The sequence below is a fragment of the Chlorocebus sabaeus genome, chromosome 26, assembly GCF_047675955.1.
Source record: "Chlorocebus sabaeus isolate Y175 chromosome 26, mChlSab1.0.hap1, whole genome shotgun sequence".
In the NCBI taxonomy this organism is placed as follows: domain Eukaryota; kingdom Metazoa; phylum Chordata; class Mammalia; order Primates; family Cercopithecidae; genus Chlorocebus; species Chlorocebus sabaeus.
The window spans coordinates 52,812,535-52,836,917 of NC_132929.1; the positions used below are offsets into that span (position 1 = coordinate 52,812,535).

At 35.2% G+C, this 24,383-nt stretch overlaps 1 protein-coding gene across 6 annotated transcripts in view; it reads right to left on the reverse strand.

The window, feature by feature from the left end:
- Nucleotides 1–24,383, reverse strand: part of SCAPER (S-phase cyclin A associated protein in the ER) — a 552,134-nt gene that overhangs the window by 381,321 nt on the left and 146,430 nt on the right. For all 6 annotated transcript variants that reach the window (XM_038010211.2, XM_038010215.2, XM_038010212.2 and 3 more), the window contains 5 exons: nt 20,531–20,701; nt 19,168–19,243; nt 18,941–19,058; nt 18,565–18,676; nt 7,411–7,551 (listed from right to left, as the gene is read on the reverse strand). In XM_038010211.2, the coding sequence (XP_037866139.1) occupies nt 7,411–7,551; nt 18,565–18,676; nt 18,941–19,058; nt 19,168–19,243; nt 20,531–20,701 (618 nt within the window). The remainder of the gene's footprint in view (nt 1–7,410; nt 7,552–18,564; nt 18,677–18,940; nt 19,059–19,167; nt 19,244–20,530; nt 20,702–24,383) is intronic.

The following is a 24,383-nucleotide window of genomic DNA, read 5'->3' on the forward strand; positions in this document are numbered from 1 at the left end:
AGCGATGAATAAAAATGAACTTCCTTGACCCGATAAAGGACATATAGTTGTCCCTCAGTATCCACTGGAGATTGATTCCAGGATCCACTACGGATACCAAAATGCAGATGCTGAAGTCCCTTACAGTTGATGCTCTGCATTCACGGATTCAACCACCTGCTGATCAAGACTACTACGGATGTGTAGTCTCACTACTTCTATTCAACAATATACTATAGGTTCTAGCCAGAGCAATTAAACAAGAAAAAGAAATCAAAGACATCCAACTGGAAAGCAAAAGCAAAACTATATTTGCAGATTATGTGATCTTGTTTATGAAAACTCCTAAAGAATTCACTAAAAAGCTATTAAAACTAATGAAGGAGTTCAAACAAGATTATAAGACATAAGATCAATACATAAAAATTGATTATATGTTACACATTTGCAATGAATAATCAAAAATGAAATTAAGATAACAATATCATTTATAATTGCATCCAAAAGAATACTTACGAATAAATTAAAACAATGCAGTAAAATACTTGTATATTGAAAACAAAACAATGCTGAAAGAAATTAAAGAAGACAAATAAATAGAAAGAAATTCCATGTTCATAAATTGGAAGACTAATATTAAGATGATAATACTACTCAAAGGGATATAAAGATACGTAATCCCTAACACAATGCCAATGGGCTTTTTTGCAGATATGAAAAATCAAACCTCAATTCACATGGAATTGCAAGGTGCATTTCATTGGTACATCATGTTCTGTGGGGATAGGGATAACAAAATTGGAGGACTCATTGTTTCATTTCAAAGCTTACTAAAAAGCTACAGTAATCAAAATAGTGTGGTATTGGCATAAAGACAGACATACAGACCGCTATGGTTTGGCTGTCTGTCCCTTCAAACCACATGTTGAAATATGTGATCTGGCCAGGTGTGGTTGCTCACACCTGTAATCCCAGCACTTTGGGAGACCGAGGCGGGCAGATCACGAGGTCAAGAGATCAAGACCATCCTGGTCAAAATGGTGAAACCTTGTATCTACTAAAAATACAAACCTTAGCTGGTGTGGTGGCGCGCACCTGTACTCCCAGCTACTTGGTAGGCTGAGGCAGGAGAATCGCTTGAAGCCAGGAGGCACAGGTTGCAGTGAGCCAAGATCACACCACTGCACTCTAGCCTGGCAACAGAGTGGACTCCGTCTCAAAAAATATATATATATGTAATCAATATGTGAAACATTAATTGCCAATGTTGGAGGTAGAGGCTCTAATAGGAAGTGTTTGGTCATGGGAACAGATCCCTCATGAATAGATTAATGCCCTCAGGGGAAAGGGGTGAGCTCTGCTATATTAGTTCCTGCAAAAGTTCCCTCAAGAGCTGGTTGTTTGTAAGAGTCTGGTACCTCCCTCCTCTCTTACTGCCTCCTCTTTCAACATGTGATCTGCACATGCTGACTCTCCTTCACCTTCTGCCATCACTGGAGTCAGCCTGAGGCCCTCACCAGAAGGAGATGATGGTGCCATGCTTCTTGTACAGCCTACAGAATAGTGAGCTAAATAAACCTCTTTTCTTTATAAATTACCCAGCCTCAAGTATTCCTTTATCACAACACAAATGGGCTGAGACAGACCAATGGGAGGGTTTGTCTCTTCAACAAATGGTGCTGGGAAATATGTATATTCTTATGCAAAAGAATTAAGTTGAACCCCTACCTTAGATCACACACAAAAATTAACTCAAAATGTTTTTATGATTTAAATATAAAAATCTGAAACCACAAAATCTCAGAAAAAAACAAAGAGGTAAATCTTCATGATCTTCAATTTGATAATTATTTCCTAGCACCAAAAACTAAGCAACAAAAAAAGATAAATAAATTGGAATTTGACAACATTAAAAACTTTTATTAAAAGAACATTATCAAGAAAGTGAAAAGACAACTTGCAAAATTAAAGAAAGTATTTGCAAATCACAAGTTTCATAAGGATCTAGTATCCAGAACATATAAAGAACTCTTATAACTAAACAACAAAAAGATGAACTGCCCAGGTAAAAAGTGAGCAAAGGATTTTGAACAGAGATTTTTTTCCAAGAAGATATACAAATGGCCAAAAAGTAAATGAAAAGATGCTCAACAGTATTAGTCTTTGGGGAATAGATAAATTTCTTGAGTGACACAAATTATATAATAGAACAGATATTAGGAATAGCTCTATGTAAATTAAAGAAATAAAACTTTTAGGCAAAAACCCTCCCACAAAGAAAACCAGATCCAGATAGCTTCCTTGGTGGATTTTACAAAAAAAGAAAAAAATTAAACAATAAATTGTACCAATTCTACACAAACAACTCTAAAGAAAATGAAGATAATGGAAGCCTTCCTAAATCACTTTACAAAGCCAGCATATCCTGTTACCAAAAACAAAGACATTAAAGAAAAGAAACTATAGAACACCCTCGGTCATGAACACTGATGCAAAAATTCCTAAAATTTCAGCAAATCAAATTCACCAATATATAAAAATGATAATATACTATGACTACATGAGGTTTATCCCAGAAATGCACAGTTGATTTAATATATGAAAATCAACCAGTGAAATTCATCATTAAAAATTTTTTTAAATTATATCTTAATTGACAAAACACCATGCGAACAATTTTAAAGTCCAATCATGGTAAAGATTTTCAGTAAACTAAGACTAGAAAGAAATTTCCTCAATTTGATAACAAACATCTATGAAACATCTATAGCTAATATCATACTTAATGGTGAAGAGTAAATGCTTTTCTCCTGAGACTGGGAACAAGGAAAGACGTCAGCTCTCTTCACAACTCTCAACACTGTAGTAGTCCCGGCCATTGCAATACAAGGAGATAAAAAATAAAAAACATACAGACTGGAAAGAAAGAAATAACAACAGACCTAATAAGTGAGTTTATTAGCAAGGTTGTAAAATACAAGGTACATATACAGAAATCAACTGCACTGCTATATATTAGCAATAAACAGAAAAAAAACCATTGAATATACCATCAAACATATGAACTATAGATAAATTTCACAAAATAGATGCAAAGGCAAGAATCTAAATAAGTTGAGATATATATCATGTTCATGGAAATGCTCAATATCATTAAGATGTCAATTCTCCCCCAAATTAATCTATAAATTCAATGCAAACCCATTTTAAACCCAGATAGGCTTTAAAAAAATCTTTGTAGAAATTCAAAAGCTGATCCTGTAATTTATACGGAATACAAAGGATCTAAAATAGCCAAAATACCTCGAAAAAAAAAACAAAGCTTACAGACGTGTACTTCCTGATTTCAATTTATTATAAAGGTACAATAATCAAGATAGAGTGGTACTGGTATAAAAACAGGCACAGAGATAAAGGAAACAGAATCAAGTTAGAAAGAAAACTCACATATTCACTTTCAGCAATGTTATTAAAGCAATTCATTGTAAAAAGAACAGTCTTAAACAACTGGTGCTGGAACAGTACATACCCACATGAAAAAAAAATCTCAACCATAACTCATAATACACACAAGTACAAAACCTAAAAAATCAAACCAAAAAAATTTAGAAGACATGAATTAGACCTGTAACTAGTAAGGACATTGATCAGTAATTTAGAAATCTCCTAAGAAAATCCCTGGACCTTATGGCTTCACGGGTGAATTCTACCAAACACTTAAAGAACTAACACCAAACCTTCTCAAACTCCAAACAACTGAAGAGGAGGGAATACATCCTAACTCATTCTATGGGGCCAGCACTACCCTGATACCAAAACCAGATAGAAACTAAAAGGAAAAAACTATAGACCAATATCCTTTATCAATATTAACGCAAAAACTCTCAACAAAATACTAGCAAAGCATATTAAAAGAATTATACACCATGACCAAGTAGGATTTATTCCTGGAAGGGTTCGACATATGGAAACTGACCAATGTAATATAACATATTAACATAATTAAAGAGGAAAAAAACATACAGTCTCAATTGATGCACAAGAAAACATTTGACAATTAAACATTTTTCATGACAAAAAACAACAAACTAGGAACAGAACAAACTCAAAAGCGATATATGAAAAAACCTCAACAAATATCATACTCAATGGTAAAAGACTGAGAGCTTTTACTCTGCTATTAGGAACAAGATAAAGATACCTGCTTTCATCACTTTTTTTTTATTGAGACGGAGTCTCGCTCTGTCACCCAGGCTGGAGTGCAGTGGCGTGATCTAGGCTCATTGCAAGCTCCACTTCCCGGGTTCACGCCATTCTCCTGCCTCAGCCTCCCAAGTAGCTGGGACTACAGGTGCCCACCACCACGTCCAGCTAATTTTTTGTATATTTAGTAGAGACGGGGTTTCACTGTGTTAGCCAGGATGGTCTCAATCTCCTGACCTCGTGATCTGCCCGCCTCGGCCTCCCAAAATGCTGGGATTACAGGTGTGAGCCACTGTGCCTGGCCGCTTTCACCACTTCTATTTAAAGTTGCACTAGAAATTCAAGCCAGAAGAATTAGGAAAGTAAAAGAAATAGTGTCCAAATTTAGAAAATAGTAAGATTATCTTTGTTCACAGATGATATGAACTTATATGTAGAAAACACTTACAGATTCCACCAAACAAAAACTGTTAGAACTAATAAAAATTCAGTAAAGAAGCAGGATACAAAGTCAACATACAAAAATCAATTGCATTTCTATACACTAACAAGGAACAATCTGAAAAGGAGATTATGAAAACAATCCCATTAACAATAGCATCAAAAATAATAAAATACTTAGTAATTAACCAAGGAGGCAAAAGATACATACAATAAAAAGTACAAAACATTGTGAAAAATTAAAGACAACACAAATAAATAAAAAATTATCCCATGATCATGAACCAGAACACTTAAAATTGTTAAGACATCAACAATACACAAAGTGATCTATAGATTCGATGCAATCTCTATCAAAATCCCAATGATGACTATGCAGAAACAGAAAAGTCCACCCTAAAATTCATATGGAATCTCAAGGGACCCCAAATAACCAAAACAATCTTTAAAAAGAACAACAAAATTGGATGACTCACACTTCCTAATTTCAAAACTTAAAACTACAAACATCAAAACAGTATAGTACTAGCACTAAAACAAACATACAGACCAATGGAATAGAACAGGGAGCTAAGAAATAGACCCTCACAGATATAGTCAAATGATTTTTGACAAGGATGCCAAGACAATTTAATGGACAAAGAACAGTCTTTTCAGCAAATAGCAATGGGAAAACTCGACAGTCACATGCAAAAGAATCAAGCTAAACCTTTACCTAACTCCATATATTGAAATTAACTCAAAATGGATCAATTACCTAAACGTAAGATCTAAAGCTATAAAACTCTTAGAAGACACAGGATCAAAGTGTCACGACACTAGATTTTGCAATGACTTATTGGATATGACACCAAAGTCACAGGCAACAAAAGAAAAAAACAGACAAATTGGACTTTGCGAAAATTAAAATATTTTGCATGTCAAAAGATGTTACTGTCAAAGTAAAAATGCAACCCACAGAATGGGAGAAAACATTTGCAAATCATATCTTTGATTTAAAAACAAATTGATATCAAGAATATATGAAGAAGTCTTAAAACTCCACAACAAAAAAACAAACAACTCAATTCAAAAATGGGCAAATGACTTGAATAGACATTTCTCCAAAGAGGATATACAAATGGCCAAAAGGCACATGAAAAGATGCTCAACATCACTAATCATTAGAGAAATGCAAATCAGAACTACAACGAGACACCAAATAACACACATCAGAATGACTACTATCACAAAAACAAAATGATGGAAGTTAGAGAGGATATGGAATAACTGGAACCCTTGTGCACTACTGATGTGAATGTAAAAATGTTGAACTACATGTAGAAAACAGCATGGTGATTCCTCAAAAAATTAAAAATAGAATTACCATAAGATCCAGACTTTCCAATTCTGGGTATATACCCAAAAGAATTCAAAGCAGGGACTCGAGAGTTATTTGTACATCCATATTTACAACAGCACTGTTCACAATAGCTAAAGTGTAGTAATAACTCAAACGTCCATTGAGATACGAACGGATAAGCAAAATGTGGTTTATACACACAATGGAAAATTACTCAGCCTGAAAAGAGATGGAAATTCTAACATATGCTATAACATTGAAGACCTAATGCTAAATGAAATAAGCCAGTCACAAAAAGATAAAATTATATCATATCATTCCATTTATAAGAGGCACTTAGAGTAGTCAAAATCACAGATCTAGAAAGTAGAATGATCATTGCCAGGGGCTGGTGGTGAGAATGAGGAGTTACTGTTTAATGAGCACAGAGTTTCAGTTTTACAAGATGAAAAAGACTAATGGAGATACATGGTGGTGATGACTGCATAACATGAATGCATTAAAACCACTGAACTGTATACTTAACAGATGATAAATATTACATTATGTTTTTCCCACAAAAAAAGGAAAAAAATTAGACTCTATACACATATTTTAAAAATTACTGAAATTAAAATGTGTAACTGTGTCAAGTGCTGGTCAGAATATAGCACAACTAGAACTCCCATTCACTACTGGTAGGAATGGAAAACCATGTGTAAAACTTAAACATGAACCTATTGTAAGATGCTATACTAATCCACTACTAGGTTTTCATAAAATAAAAATGAAAGTACACATCTGCACAAAGACATATACATGAATTGCCACAGCAGCTATATTTGTAATGGAAAAAAACTGGAAAGAAAACACATGTCCATCAACAAGTGACTGGGTTAACAAATTATGGTATTTCCATACGTAAAGAAATGGAAGGAATGACTCAGCAATGAAAAGGAAGGAATTATTCACACACACAACAGGATGAAGTTCCAAGTAACTATTATGAGGGAAAGCCAGAGAAAAGAATAGATAATGTATGATTCCACACACATAAGTTCTAGAAAATGCAAACATCTATACTGATAGAAAGCAGATCAGTAATTAGATAATAGAGTTGAATGAAGGAATGAATTACAAAGAGGAATTGTATATTATGTTCATTGTACTGATAGTTTCAAGGATATAATACATGTCAAAACTCATCAAATGGAATAATTTACATATGTGCTGCTTATTCTCTATCAATTATACCTTTATAGGGTTGTAAAAATAATAATAGATGGCTCACAGAATTATCAAAGGGATAAAATATTGCACCTTGTAAGTTTTAAATGAGCCTGTAAAATGCTGTTATTCTAGAACAGAACAAACACTGGATAAACATTATCTTCTATTACTATTATATAACAATTGAAAAAAGTACTTGGGTAATTAAGTTAACATTTAAAGCTCTTATGATATACCTTAGCTTCTTCTTCTTGTGCTTTTTTCACAATTGCTTGTAATTGCACTTCTCGCTTAAACTCAGCATGAAGTAATTTTTCTTCCATCATCCTGCGTCGTTGATCTAGTAATTCTTCCTTCCACTTCCGGACATCCTTCTCCTGCGTATAGTGAATTATCACATCCTTAATTTCAATATATACAATCATTTAAATGAAGTACTAATAAATAAATGGCTTATGAAATATAAACTCTAAGTGTGGAAAAATGTGCAGCAACATGACTAACAATTAAGGACGAGAACTACGAGGCCAGACTACCTGAATTCATAATCTACATTGGCCACTTACTAGCTGCATAATCTAGACAACTTTTTTAGCCTATGTCTCAGTTTCCTTATCTATAAACAGGAAATAAAAATAATATTACCTAATTCACAGTATTATTTGAAGGTTCATAAAACTCTCAGAACAGTGGCTTAGATATGCCTCTACAGAAATATTTGCATTATTCTTGTACTGTTATCATGAGTATGTTTAAAATGAATATAGTGTATATTTAACCCTATAAACGTTAACATCTCTATGATGTAACCCACATTCAAGAAAAATAAGTAATTTTATCCTAGAAACTGAAAAATGATACCTAACAAATCATATTATTTGCATAAGAAACATTCTCTGAAGGAACAGAGAGGGTTTCACCTACAAAAAAATATAGACATAATAATTGCTACTTGATGTTGTTTTAAGAAATTAACCCTTAAAATTTTAATTCCTTAAAACAACCTCAAACAGAAGAAGTAAAAGCTTAGGAAATGTGCTCTAGGAAATAAGATTCAGCACCATGAAAATAAATTATAGAAAATCAGAAGATGGGTCAATATGAGTGGAAAAAACCTAAAATTTTATTTGAGTTGTTTCTCTCAATAATTGTGTTGAACCATCCAAAAAAGTATGATACAAAAATAGCACTACACGAAGAGCCAGATGACATGTCCTTAAAGCCTCAGCTCTGCAAATTATTGGTTGTGTAACACTGGAAACAACACTTAGCCTCTCCTAGATTGTTTTTACATCTATAAAACGAGGTTCAGTACCTGCCTTGTGTACATCATAGAGTTATTGTGGTGATGTGATGACATCACTCATGTGAAACAGTGTTGAAAACAATAATCCATCATACAAATGGAAGATGAAAATTGCCATTAAAATTAATTTAAGGGATACCTACATTGATGAGAAAATAACCAGAACACATCTCAAGTCCTGTATACTTTCACTAATCAACGATTTTCTTGCATGAATACTTGGAGATCATGTTTAGATAAAAGAAAATATACTGTAATTGTGCTGGTATTTAAAAACACAGTAAGAGAAGAATTGTGATTGTGTTACAGCACTTCTCTTAAGCTAAAATTAAAATAATACATTGACTCTTGTAGAACTCCACAAGAGACTGCTTTTCATATCTAATCTATTCAGCTACATGACAAATTATTGAGATTCAAGTAAAAATAAAACTCAAATAATTTTCTTATAGTCCTAGTCAACTTTACACTGTACTCAACAGAATCTTGCACTACCTAATGTATTTTTATGAACATTCAAATTATGTGGTCCAACTATTTCTCCCAAATTTAAACTACACAGTAAAAGTAATCCAAATAATATGCTTAACCTATGACTATTTATACTCTTTTCTAACACCAGAAGGTAACAAAAGAGTTCACCTGTAATTACAATATAGTGGCCATACATCTTTCATCATGCTGTGTTAGGTACTTGTAGTATGGAGCCTCTGAGATGGTGCCCAGTGATCTAAGCCACCTGGTTTTAAGATCCTTATGTAATCTCCTCCCATATTGTATCAGGACTGTGACCAAAAGAATACAGCAAAAGCGATGCTATAAAACTCAGCACAACTTCCTTTTATTAACTCTCTTAGGTACTTTTTCCTTTCTCTCCCCGACTCTCTCTCTCTGATTTTCTATGGAGAAACCACTGGCCACGTCATGAAGACACTTGGGCTGTAGAAAGGTATACTTGGCAAGAAACTGAGGTTTCTGGCCCACAGCCAAAGGGGAACGAAAGCCAGCAAATAAACGCACAAATGAGTATGGAAGTGGATCCTCCAGACCCAGATGACTATGACCTGACTGATAGCTTGACTAAAAATTCATCAGGCTGGAAGCAGTGGCTCATGCCTGTGATCCCAGTACTTGGGAGGCAGATCACTTCAGGTCAGAAGTTCGAGACCAGTCTGGCCAACATGGTGAAATCTCGTCTCTACCAAAAATATAAAAAATTAGCCAGGTGTGGTGGCGCATGCCTGTAATCCCAGATCCTCAAGAGGCTGAGACAGGAGAATCACTTGAACTCGGGAGGTGGAGGCTGCAGTGAGCCGAGATTGTGCCATGGCACTCCAGCCTAGGCGACAGAGCCAGATTCCATCTCAAAAAAAAAAAAAAAAAAAAAAATCAGAGACCCAGAGCAAGAATGATGGCCAGGTATGATGGCTCACACCTGGAATTCCAGTGCTTTAGAAGGCCAAGGTAGAAGGATTGCTTGATGCCAGGAGTTCAAGGCCAGTCTGGGCAACAGGGCAAGACCCTGTCTCTACAAAAAAATTAAAAATTTAACCAACCAGGCACGATGGCATGTGCCTGTAATCTTGGTTACTCAAGAGGTTGAGGAAGGAGGATGGCTTCAGCCCAGAAGTTCTAGGCTGCAGTGAGCTATGCTGCATCACCGCATCCCATCCTGGGTGACAGAGCAAGTCCCTGGCTCCAAATAAAACAATAAAAGAATCACTATGCAATTCCTGGTTGCCTTTTTCACAGAAATAGTGACCTGATAAATGTTTGCTGTGTTAAGCTAAGTTTTTCCGTTATTTGTCATACAGCATAGATAACACAGTACTCAGTTATGAGAGTGACTGTATATTAAGCAACATCCATCCTAGCACTATGTTATTGTTTTACATACTTGCCTCATTTAAGCGTCACAACAGGTTAATAACTACAATTGTCATTTTTCAGAAAAAGAAACTGAAATACAATAATGTTAAGTAACTTGCTCAGGGAATCATAGCTTATTATATGACAAAATCAGGATTTAAACTTGGTTGGCTATCTCCAGAGCCCATGTTATTTCCACTTACCACACTGATCAATAATTATTCTGCTCTAAATACACAGACTCTCTTCTGCAAATATAATTAGTGCTTATCCAAACTTGATCATCTTTCCCTGATGTTGAAAATAATGGTTTTCCTCTTCTAATCAGTCTACATCCCATTACATTCATAGATTTTCTAATGAAGGAATATCTTTGAATTCCAAGAATAAACTCAAAGTTTCCTATGTTTTCAGGTATTTTGTTTTTTGTTAACTACAGTCATGATGCTGTACATTACATCATCAGAAATTATTAATCTTGCATAAGTCAAACTTTTGTACTCTTTGACCAATACCACTCCATCTCCCCTCTCTGCTTCTATGAATGTGACTTTTTCATATTCCACACAGAAGTGAGATCATGCAGCATTTCTCTGTGTCTCTTTTCACTTAGCTTAGTATCTCTAGCTCCATCCACGTTGTCACAAATGTTAAAATTTCATTCTTTTTAAGGCTAGATATTCTGTTTTTTTTATATATATACACACATATATATATGAACACACACACACAAAATATATACCATATTTCTTTCATTCGTCAGCAGACACTCAGGTTGTTTCCATATCTTGGCTATTATGAATAATGTTACAGTGAACATGGGTGCACAGATATCTCTTCTTGATCCAGATTTCAATTCCTTTGTATATATACCCAGAAGAAGAACTGCTGATCATATGATAGGCTCTATTTTAATTTTTTGAGGAAATTCCATATTGCTTACTATAATGGTTATACAAATTTACATTCCTACCAACAGCATACAAGGATTCCATTTTCTCCACATCCTCCCCAATACGTGCTTCCTGTCATTTTGAGAATAGCCATCCTAACAAGCATCAGGTGATACCTCACTCAAGTCCGATTTCCATTTCCCTGATCATTACAGATTCTGAGGACCTTCCCATGTACCTGTTAGCCTTTTGGATTTCTCCTTTTGAGAAGTGTCTCTTTAAGTCCTTTGCCCATGTTTGAGTCAGGCTGTTTTCTTGCCATTGAGTTGTGTGAGTACTTCAAATATTTTGGATATTAATGTCTTATTTGATATATTTTTTACAAATATTTTTCTCGTTCCATAGCTGTCTTTTCATTTTGATAATTTTTTCATTTGCTGTACAGGTTTTTAATTTAATTCCACATGTCTAATTTTGCTTTTGTTGCCTGTGTTTTTCTGTCATATTCAAACAATTATCATCAAGATCAATGTCAAGGTTTTTCCGAAAGTTTTCTTCTAAAAGTTGTATGGTTTCAGATCTTATGTTTAAGCCTTTAATCCATTTTGGGTTGGTTTTTGTGTATGGTGTAAGATAAGCCTCCAATTTCATTCTTTTGCATGTGGATACCCAGAATTCCCAATATCCTTTGTTGAAAAGATTATGCTTTCCCCATTGTAGGTTCTCAGCATCCTTGTCAAAGACCAGTTGCCCATAATTGCATAGGTTTATTTCTGGGTTTTCTATTAAGTTTCATTGGTCTGTGTGTATGTTTGTATGCTAGTGCCAAATTGTTTGATTACTATACTTTTATAACAAAATTTGAAGTTAGAAAGTATTAGGACTATAGCCTTTGCTCTTCTTGCTCAAGATTACTTTCGATTTTTGGGGTCTTTTGGAGCTTCACATGAATTTTAGGACTGTTTCTCTATTTCTCTAAAAACAAATGGTTGGGGTTCTGATAGAGATTGCACTGAAACTGTAGATCACTTAAGGCTTAATGGACATTATAATAATATTAATTCTTCTAATCCACGAACTCGGATGTCTATTTACTTGCTGCTTTAAATTTTTTTTTTCATAAACTTATAATTTTCACTACACAAGTGATTCAACTCCCTGCTTAATTCCTAAGTATTTCATTCTTTTTGTTACCAATATAAGGAAAACTGTATCCTTAATTTCTCTCTCATATAGTTCATAGTTAGTGTATGAAAACCCCACTGATTCCTAAGCATGTTGATTTTGTATCTCTAAACATTACTGAATTCATATATTATTTCTCCAAGTTTTCTGTGGAATCTTTAAGGTTTTCCATATTTATGATGTTATCTACAAATAGATAATTTTACTTCTTTCCCTTCCCATATAATGCATTCATTTCTTCTTCTTGCCTGACTGCTTTTCCCAGTATTTCCAGTACTACGTTGGAGAGAAATGGTAAAAGTGGGGATACTTGCCTTTTACCAAATCTTAGAGAAAAAGCTTTCAGTTTTTCCCAATTATGATGTTAACTGTGGGTTGTTCATATATGGGATGTCTTAGTCTGTTCTGTGCTGCTATAACAGAATATCAGAAACTAGGTAATTTATTAAGAAAAGAAATGTATTTATCATATAATAGTTCTGGAGACTGGAAGTCCAATAACAGGGTGGTGGCATCTGATGAGGTTCTTCTTATGAAATCAACCCCGGAGAAAAGCAACAGGGTAAGAGAGGGCAAAGGGTGGCAGGGGCACTATGGGGAGCTGAATCCAACCTTTTATAAGGCACCCACTCCTGCAATAAGGACCCACTTCCACAATAATGGTATCAATCCATTCATAAGAACAGAGCCAATATAACCTAATCTCCTCCTAAAGAACCCACCTCTTAATATGGTTACAATAGTAATTAAACTTCAATATGTGTTTTGGAGGGGATAAACATTAAAACAACAGCATTGGCCTATATTGTATTGAGAAAAGTTCCTTCTATACCTATTATGTTGAGAGTTTTTTTCATGAAAGGATATTGAACTTTGTCAAGTGTTTATCCTGCATCTATTGAGATATTAGTGTTTTTTTGTCTTTCACTGTATTAATACAGTATACTGCATTTATAGATTTTAGTATATTTCACCATACTTACATTCCAGAGATAAATCCCACTCAGACTGTTAATGTATTCTTAAATTTGGTTTGCTAGTATTTTAAAGAGGATTTCTGAATCTATGTTTATCTGGAATATTGGCCTGTAGTTCTCCCCTTTCTTGTGTTTCTGTCTAGATTTGGAATCAGAGTGATGCAGGTCTCATAACACAAGTTTGGGCGTTGTAAGAGACAGGAAAAACTAAATTGTTTTTCCTACTCTCACATACAACACAATAACAATTCTCTTCACCCAGATTTTTATGGGGTTTTTCTCACACTGACCACTTCCCTGACGCCACCTAGCTGTCATATAATTCAATCCAATTCTGACATTATCTACCTGGTCCCACAGATAAGGGCTCAGTACCACAAGACTGCCCCCACAACTTCAGATGCTAATCACAAGTCCCAAGTTCTGACCCATACTTCTGACAAACCAGCTATAAATTTGGGATTCTCACAACTGTCTCCTCAAGTTTGATTCATTTGCTAGAGTGGCCCATAGAACTCAAGGAAACACTTTTACTTACTATTGCCAATTTATTACAAAGGAACTTTTAAAGGATGCAGATAAACAGCTAGATGGAAAAGATGCCTAGGGCGAAGTGTGAAGAAGGGACATGAAACTTACATGCCCTCTCCAGGTGTGCCACCTTTTAGGTACCTCCACATGTTTAACAACCCAGAAACTCCCCAAACTCTGTTCTTGGGATTTTTAATGGAAACTTCATTACAGAGGCATGATTTATTAAATCACTGGCTTTGGCAATCAACCGAACCTGGAGGTCCAAGTTCTGGTAGCCAGCACCAATTCTGAGGCTATCCAGGACACTACCAAGAGTAGCGTCATTACAACAAAAGATGTTCCTATCACTCAGCAAAGCCCAACACATTTAGGAACTCTGTTTCAGATGCTCTTATCACTCAAGAAATTACAAAGATCATAGAAATTATCTGTTGGGAACCAAGGTCAAAGATCACATATTGGAAAAACAATATTATCCTAGTGCTTCTATCTACCAGAGTTTCAGGAGCTTTAAGTCAGGAACTAGGGGCAGAGACCAATATAGTATTTCTTATTTCACAAAAGTGTTCCCTCTTCTATTTTTCAGAAAAGTTCAAGAAAGGCTGGTACTACTTCTCCTTTAAATGTTTCATAGAATTCATCAGTGAAGTCATCTGGCCCTAGGCTTTTTTTGTTGATTTTTTGATTGAGTAATTCAATCTCTGTATTTGTTATTGGTCTGTTTAGGCTCTTTATTTCTTCTTGATTCAGTCATGTTGGGTTGTATATTTCTAGGAATTTATCCACTTCTTCCAAGGTTATCCAATCTGGTGCCATAAATTATTGATAACAGTTCTTTATGATCCTTTTTGTTTCTCTGTTATCCATTGTAATGACTCTACTTTCGTTTCTAATTTATCTAAGTCTTTTTTTCTTAGACTAGCTAAGAGTTTGATTTTTTTTGTCTTTCCACAAAACCAAGCCTGTTTTGTTGATTTTTTTCCCCATTGTTTTTCTCTTTTGCATTTAATTTTTTTGTACTCTAATCGTTATTTCTTTCCATATAGTAACTTTGGGGTTAGTTTGTTTTTTCTTTTTCTAGTTCTGTGAGTTAGAAAACTAGGTTAAGTGAGATCTTTCTTCTCTTCTAATTTAGGCATGTATTACTATAATCTTCCCTCAGAGTCTTGTTTTGCTACATCTCACAAATTTTAGTGAGTTATATTTGTTTTCATTTGCTTCAAGTTATTATTTAAATTCCCCTTTATTTCCTCTTTTACCAAATAGTTGTTCAACTGTATGTTTAGTTTTCACATTTTTGCTAATTTTCCCATTTTCTGTTATTGATTTCTAGATTCATTCCACCATGGTCTAAAAGATATTGGTATGATTTCCATCTTCTTAAATTTCTAAATACTAGTGTTGTGACCTAACACATGATCTATTCTGAAGAATGTTTCATGTGCACTTAAGAAGAATGAGTATTCTGCTGATTTGGAGGTAGAAAATCCTGTATATATTTCTTAGGCACATTTAGTGTACAGTGTTGTAAGTCAGGTGTTTCATTATTGATTTTCTACCTGAATGTTCCATCCATTATTGAGAGTGGAACACTGAAGTCTCCTACTATTATTTTATTGCTACCATTTTCTCCCTTCAGATTTGTATTTGTTTTATATATTTATAAGGTTGCTGGGTGCAAATATATTTAAATTGTTGTATCCTTCTGTTAAACTGACTCTTTCGTCATTATTTAATGGCCTTCTTCCTCTCTAGGGACAGTTTTTGTCCTAAAGTCTGTTTTGTCTAAGTTTAGCCACTTCTGCTCTCTTTTGGTTATAATTTACATGGAATAAGATATTCCTTCATGTTCAGCCAAGTCTGTTCAAAGCAGCTGGTTGGGTATTTTTTCTTTAATTCATTGAGTCACTCTATGCCCTTTGATTGGGGAGTTTAATCCATTTATACTTGAAGTAATTATTAACAGTAAGTACAGATTTATTACTGCCATTTTGCTACTTATTTTCTGCTTGTTTTGCAGGCTTTTGTTCCTTACTCTATTGCTGTCTTCATTTGTTATTTGATTGTGGGTTTTTTTTTTCTAATGGTTTGGTTTGATTCCTCTTTAGCATTTGTGTATTTACAATAGGTTTGCCTTTGTGGTTACAATTGTCTACTTTAATTTGGTAACAACGTAAATTCAATGGCCTACAAAACTCTACACTTTTATCTACCCGTACACTATGTGTTTTTGAAGTCAGAGTTTACCACTTTTCATACTGTAAATCCAATATCAATTTTCTGTCATTATACTTATTTTTAATACCTTTTTGTCTTTTAAGTCCTTTCCCCCACCCTACCTTAGTAACAGCATGCTGCTCTGTTTCCCAGGCTGCAGTGCAATGGGGCAATCCTAGCTCACTGCAGCCTCAAACTCCCAGGTTCAAGTGATCCTTCTGCCTCGGTTTCACAGGTAGCTGAGACTACAGGTGCCTACCACCATAACTGATAATTTTTTTGTTCTTCCTTCTTTTTGTAGAGATGAGGTCTTGCTACATTGTTCAGGCTGGTGTGAGACACCTGGTCTCATGTGATCTTCCCACCTCAGCCTCCTAAAGCAGTGGGATTATGAGTGTGAGTCACCACACCCAGCCTTCTTTTAAGTTTTATATTGGGGTTGCAGTTATTTCTGTACCACCCTTAACAGTATTATGTTATTCTATATTTGACTGTACATTTACCCCTGAGCTTTACATACTTTCTTTCATACGTTTTTACATTGGTGTTTATCATTTTTCTATTCCATTTTAAGAACTCCATTAGCATTTCTTCTCAGGCAAGCCTAGTGATGACAAACTCCCTCAATTTTCAGGTGTCTGGGAAAGACTTTATCTCCTTTCATTTTTAAGGATAGCTTTCCAGGGTATAATAATCATGGCTGGTCAGGTTTTTTTTTTTTCCCCCAGTACTTTGAATATACCATCCCATTATCTCCTAGCCTGGAATATACATGTTGGGAAATTCACTGATCATTTCAGGGGGGTAGAGGCCGGCTTCCCTTGTATGAGATGAGTTGCCTTTCTCAGGCAGCTTTCAAAATTCTGTCTTTGAGTTTTGACAATTATAATAAGTCTTGATGTAGACTTCTTTAACTGTTGTGGGGTTCTGTGAGCTTGAGTCTGGATATCTCTTTTGCTCTCCATATTTAGGAAGTTTTGGGTTATTTCTTTTAAAAAAGAAAAAAGCTTTCTGCCTGCTTCTCTTCAATCCTGATAATGCATATATTCATTCAATTCTAGTGTCCCATAAGTTCCAGAGACTTTCTTCATTTTTTTCATTCTTTCTTTCCTCTTACTGGGTAATTCCAAATGACCTGTTTTCAAGTTCTCTTGATTCTTTCTTCTGCTTCACTAAGTCTGCTGCTGAAGCTCTCTACTACACTTTCTAGTTTCTTCAGCGTATTCTTCACCTCTAGAATTTCTGTTTGGTTCTTTCTCATGGCTTCACTTTCTTGATGTTCTCATTTTGTTTTTATGTTGTTTTCCTGATTTTGTTACATTATTTATCTGTGTTCTCTTACAGCTCACTGACCTTCAACAGTTATTCTGAATATTTTATCAGGGACTTCATGGATCTTCATTTGTTTGGATTGCCGGCTGGATATTTATTGTATTCTCTTGGTGGTGTCAAGTTTTCCTGATTTTTCATGTTCCTTGTATCCTTGCATTGCTGTCTGTGCACTTAAAGAAACAGTCACATTCTCCAGTCTTTATGGACTGGCTTCAGAAAGGACAGTCAATGACTCAGATGGGAGCACTGCCTTGGGGGGAATGCAGGAGTATATTATTGCACTAAGCCTAGTGGCACACAGAGTGCCAAAGTGCAGGCAAGTACAACAACTCCTGGTTTATATGTATGCACTGGCGTGGCAGCTCAGGGAGCTACAGTTGGCAATATCAGTAACAGGGCAGTCCTCGGCTCCAAAAGCTACAGGGTGTAGGCAGTGGCTGCCAGCAGCACCTCTGTGTTAAGAAGTGAGCACCCCCAGGTAGGTGGGAGCCAAGGCAGGTGGTGGCAGAGGCCAGGTGGAGTTTGGTTGCAGGCATACACGTGGCAGTGGGGGCCATGGCCAGCTGTGGCCATGTGTGTACATGGCTATTTGGCCCGCTGCATATGGACATGGATTGACAACAACTGTGGGACAGGGCGGTAGCTTGCATTCCTCCAGCTGAAGGGGTTGGCTGCAGATATATAAACAGAAGTAAAAACCAGAGCCAAGAGCAAGGACCAGGGCTGGCCATGGGCAAACACACTACAAACTGATAGTCTTAGGCTCCAAATTGTCTACCAGGTCATTCTACTCTTTAGACAAACCTCTCCAAGGAAACCCTCCAATGAAAATGGCAAAAGACAAGTAGAGCTTTAATAATCCATGCTAACCCTGCAAAATATCAATTTACTAGATAATTTGAAAATGATGATTTCTATATAGTTAACCTTCTTGGATTCAATAGATCAAAATGCCTTTGTTTCCTAGCAAATCTAATTATTTTATGGTTATTTTAGCTTCTCTCAGACCAGAAGTAGAGTTGAAAATAAGCCCACTAACTTCAGACTATCATAATTTCCTAAAAAATAAAAACTCACCCTTTCTAACAATTTCTGAAGCTTTAATGTTTTCTCTTCACGTAACTTTTCCCTTAGCTGCTGGGCTTTCATTTGTTTTTCTTCATGTTTCTTCTTAGATTCTGCAATTGTTCTATTAATACAAACAAATGGACAAGAGACATGAAATGTTTACATGATAAGGCCAGAAATAGTGTTTTTTAGACTTCATAGTTCTTAAAGTATACAAAACTAATTTTCACCCAACACTTCAGGAAAGCTTTGTTACTTTTCAATGGATCTGAAACTGTCCTGAAGTAATGTGCCCAAAAATGCCATGTAGCATTTTTATTTAACAATCAAGAGTGGCTAGTTTTCTTCCTGTGAACCACTTCAAATTAATTTTCAAATGCCAGACCTTTTACGAGAGGGTGAAGAAAGTTTTTCATGCATGTGAATTCCATGCCCTGGAGGTCTAGCAGGTTCTTCTTCTACAATGTCCCCCCAGGATGTATTTTGGCGCCAAGACTCACGAGCTGTTTAGAAAAAAATACTATCATTGTTTAACCACATAGGTCTATAAAACATTTGAGAACAAACTTTTGAACACTGTACTAACACAGCCAATATGCATATGCACAATACCTTCATAGTCTGCAAGGACATCGTTCCAGTCCATGGACATACCACAGAAAGATATACTCCCACTGCCCATGCTGGCCTAAAATGTAACAAGGGAAGCTGAAAATCAAATCTTTGAACACAATTACAACTTTAGAAAATGAACCACACATGAAAATTTCCTACCTATTGTTAATATATTCCATTTAACCAACAGTTAAAAACCAGGAAAACGGTAACCTACCAGTACACTCATAATAATTACCAAGTTAAAATACCACAGCCTATTCATATTAAGAGCCTAGCAGCCATTAACAGCAGAGACAAATCAAGTAAATTTAAGAAATACACTGATCTTATCCTATTACTACATAAATGCTAACATACACAGACTAAATACTGAAGAACTGAAGATTGTTTGGCATTAAAAATTAATAAACCAATATGTAAAACATTTAAAGTTATTTTATTCTTTAACAAATTCCCATCATTAACATATATATCCTAAGCACTTAGTAAAGGAAGGTAGTGTATCATTTGCTCATTTATTTATTTATTTATTTATTTATTTATTTATTTATTTATTTTTGAGATTGAGTCTCACTCTGTGGCCCAGGCTGGAGTGCAGTGGCATGATCTCAGCTCACTGCAACCTCCACCTCCTGGGTTCAAACTATTCTCCTGCCTCAGCCTCCCGAGTAGCTGGGACTACAGGAGCCCGCCACCATACCCGGCTAATTTTTGTATTTTTAATAGAGGCGGAGTTTCATCATATTGGCCAGGCTGGTCGCAAACTCCTGACCTTGTGATCCACCAGACTCGGCCTCCCAAAGTGCTGGGATTACAGGCGTGAGCCACCATGCCCAGCCTACTTTTTGCTAATAGAATACAAAAGTAAAATACCTTAGCTTTGTCTTCACTCTCTATAAATTATAATTAGAGTAATGTTGAGTTCTTAGTTTATGTCAGACTCAATTTTTTAACTGTTTTTAATAGAGCGGGGTTTTGCTATGTTGCCCAGGCTGGTCTCGAACTCCTGTCCTCAAGCAATCCTACTGCCTTGACCTCCCAAAGTCCTGAGATTACAGGCATACAGCACCACAACTGGCCTAGACTCAATTTCTTGACTGGTAAAATCACAATAACAATTTCTAATTTGTCAACTGTATCATATATGAAAATACTTAGTAATGGTAAAGTGCTAACAAAAGATTTGCTATTGTTTATTATATAAGTCTAAATCATCCTGAGAATAATAGTTATGATTACCAAACATGATTTTTAAGTAACTAATTTTAAATAGGACTAGATGGACTCCAAGTCTTTCTGGCCCAGATAGTTTTATTTCCAAATATAAATTTTGAATAGTTATGTTAAAAAGTCTCACAGAAAAATCACTGTCGTTGTCAGTTTCAATGTTAATATCATTGTTTTCTTCAGCTTCAATTTCTCTAGTTAACTGTTCTTCTTCAGCAATAGCACTAGCAATGGCTTCTTCATTGGCCTTTTCTAGACGATCTGCTAGCTCTTCTTTTTTAGCAAGGACTTCTGCCATGGACTATAAAGTTAAAAACACATAAACAAAAAGAAAAATCATCACTTGACTGGAAAGTAATCATTTTTTATGTTATAACATGAACTCAACGGTATACATAAAATTGTACTGATCTAGAACCATAAAAGGTGGGGTTCTATATAGGTTCATCCACTTACTAGCTGTGTGCCTTAGAAGCTTCTAAAAACCAAGAACCTACTTGGTATTCCATAAAATGGAACAATAATCAATGACTTCCCTTATTTACCAGACAGCTATGTATGAGAAACTGTGAAGTTATTTATTTAACAGGTATTATTAATGACAAAGTGTGAATTTCATTTCAGTGCCAAAATTTAAAACAATTATAGATTGAATACACTCATTAAATGTAAAATCAAAATAGTATACTATAATGGGAACATGGAAAGAATATATGCTATACTGGTGATGATGCTTTCTGAACATATATACACCTAACTTTAAAAAATGCATTATAAATAATAAAAACACATGAAATTCATTAATTAATAAATCCTCATGAGAAGCTAAAAATGTATACTAGAAACCCTAAATCAAACACTGAAACAACAAAAAACGTGTGGTTAATAAGCCATCAAAGGTGATAAAATAAAATTATTAAAAAATTAAAAATGGAAGGAAGAACACAAGTCAAAGAGAAAACAAATAGTAAAATGGTGGATTTAAACAAACTATATCAATAGTTATATTACATGTAAATGTAACATGTAATAGGCAGAGATTATCAAATTAGATAAAAAATAAAACTGAACTATATGTTTCCTAGAAGAAAAATAACAGATTACAAATAAAAGATCTATGCTAACTAAAAGAGAGCTGAAATATTAATATCAGACACAGATTTCAGAGCAAAAAATATCACGAAGAATAAAGACGACCATTTTATAATAATAAAAGGGTCAATCCATCAAGACAACAAAACAATACTAAATGTTTATAGACATAACAGAACTTCAAAATATATAAGGTAAAAACTTATTGAAATGCAAAAAAATATAAACCTAATGAGAATGTAAAATGATGCAACCAATTTGGAAAGCAGACTGACAGTTGCTCAAACAAGTTAAACATAGAGTTCATATAACCCAACAGTTCCACTCCTATACATATATCCAGGAGAAATAAAAAATGTGCCCACACAAAAACTTTTATGCAAATACTTAAAGCAGTGCTATTCATAATAGCACAGTGGAAACAACCTAAATGTCCGTCAACTGATGAATAAATAAAATGTGGTATATTCATTCAGTGGACTATACTATTTGATCACAAAAAAGAACAAAGTACTGAGACAAACTAAGATATGAATGAACCTCTAAAACATGCTAAGAAGCCAGTCACAAATAACCATATACTGCATTTCATTTCTATGAAATGTCTAAAATAGGCAAAATTATATATGGAGAAAGCAGTGTAGTGGTTGTCTATGGCATATGTGGGTGGAGTGAAAGGGAGTAACTGCCAGTGGGCACTGGGTTTCCTTTTCAGAGTGATGAAAGAGTTCTAAAGCTGATTATGGTGATGGTTGTACAACTCTGTGAATATACTAAAAAACAACAGTAAACTTGAAACAGATGGATTGTATTATATGTAAATTATTATCTCAATCAAGTTGTTACAAAAGAAATAGATCCACAGTTACAGTCAGTGATCTCAGTACCCCTCTCTCAACTGACAGAAAAAGTAAACAAAAAACTAGTAAGGATATAGAAGACCTGAACAATACTATTAACAAAATTGATCTAAGTATTTTCTCAAAAGAAATAAAAACATATGTTCACACAAAGATATATACAAAAACGTTCGTGGCATCTTTATTCATTAAAAAAAAGATGTAATTCAAATGTCTCTGGGCAAGTGAATGAACAAACATTGTGTTACATGCATATAACAGAATACTAGCAAAGTCAATTAACAGAATGAAGTATTAATACACACAGCTACATGGATAAATCTCAAAATAAGTATATTGAGTGAAAGAAACCAAGCAAAGCTTACACAACTCAATTTATATAAAACTATCATCACAGTGAACAGGCAACCTACAGAATGGAGAAAATTTCTGCAATCCACCCATCTGACAAAGCGTTAATATTCAGAATCTATAAAGAACTTAAACATATTTACAAGAAAAAAAAAACAAACAACCCGGCCGGATGCGGTGGCTCACGCCTGTAATCCCAGCACTTTGGGAGGCCAAGGCAGGCGGATCATGAGGTCAGGAGATTGAGACCATCCTGGTTAATATGGTGAAAACCCGTCTCTACTAAAAAATACAAAAAATTAGCCAAGCGTGGTGGCGGGCGCCTGTAGTCCCAGTTACTCGGGAGGTTGAGGCAGGAGAATGGTGTGAACCCAGGAGATGGAGCTTGCAGTGAGCCAAGACTGCACCACTATACTCCAGTCTGGGCGACAGAGAGAGACTCTGTCAAGAAAGAAAAGAGAAGAGAAGGGAAGAGAGAGAAACAGACAGGGAAAGAGAGAGAGAGACAGAGAGAGAGAGAGAGAAAAAGAAAGAAAGAGAGAGAGAGAGAGAGAGAGAGAGAGAGAGAGAGAGAGAGAGAGAGAGAGAAAGAAAGAAAGAAAGAAAGAAAGAAAGAAAGAAAGAAAGAAAGAAAGAAAGAAAAACAAACCCATCAAAAAGTGGGCAAAGGATATGAACAGACACTTCTCAAAAGAAGACATTTATGCAGCCAACAGACACATGAAAAAATGCTCATCATCACTGGCCATCAGAGAAATGCAAATCAAAACCACAATGAGATACCATCTATCACACCAGTTAGAATGGCGATCATTAAAAACTCAGGAAACAAAAGATGCTGGAGAGGATGTGGAGAAATAGGAATGCTTTCACATTGTTGGTGGGAATGTAAATTAGTTCAACCATTGTAGACAGTGTGGTGATTCCTTAAGGATCTAGAACTAGAAATACCATTTGACTCGGCAATCCCATTACTGGGCATATACCCGAAGGATTATAAATCATGCTACTATAAAGACATATGCACACGTATGTTTATTGTGGCACTATTCACAATGGCGAAGACTTGGAACCAACCCAAATGTCCATCAATGATAGACTGGATTAACAAAATGTGGCACATATATACCATTGAATACTATGCAGCCATAAAAAAAGATGAGTTCATGTCCTTTGTAGGGACACGGATGAAGCTGGAAACCATCATTCTAAGCAAACTATCACAAGGACAGAAAACCAAACACCGCGTGTTCTCACTCATAGGTGGGAGTTGAACAATGAGAACACATGGACACAGAGCAAGGAATATCACATACTGGGGCTGAGGGTGGGGGGCGGGCTGGGGGAGGGATAGCATTAGGAAAAATACCTAATGTAAATGACAAGTTGATGGGTGCAGCAAACCAACATGGCACATGTATACCTATGTAACAAACCCGTACGTTGTGCACACGTACCCTACAACTTACAGTATAATTTTAAAAAAAGAAAGAAAGAAAAGAAAAAACAGTTGTCTCATCACTACAGGAATTCTCTGTAACTCTCCACTGGAAACTAAACATTAAAGTGCTTATCACCTTATCACCTTTGGTTTGTCAAAACAAAACAAAAAGTATTCTTAAGACCTCTAAGAATACACTAATATTCACATTAAAGCAGAACTTATTTTATTTTAAGTAT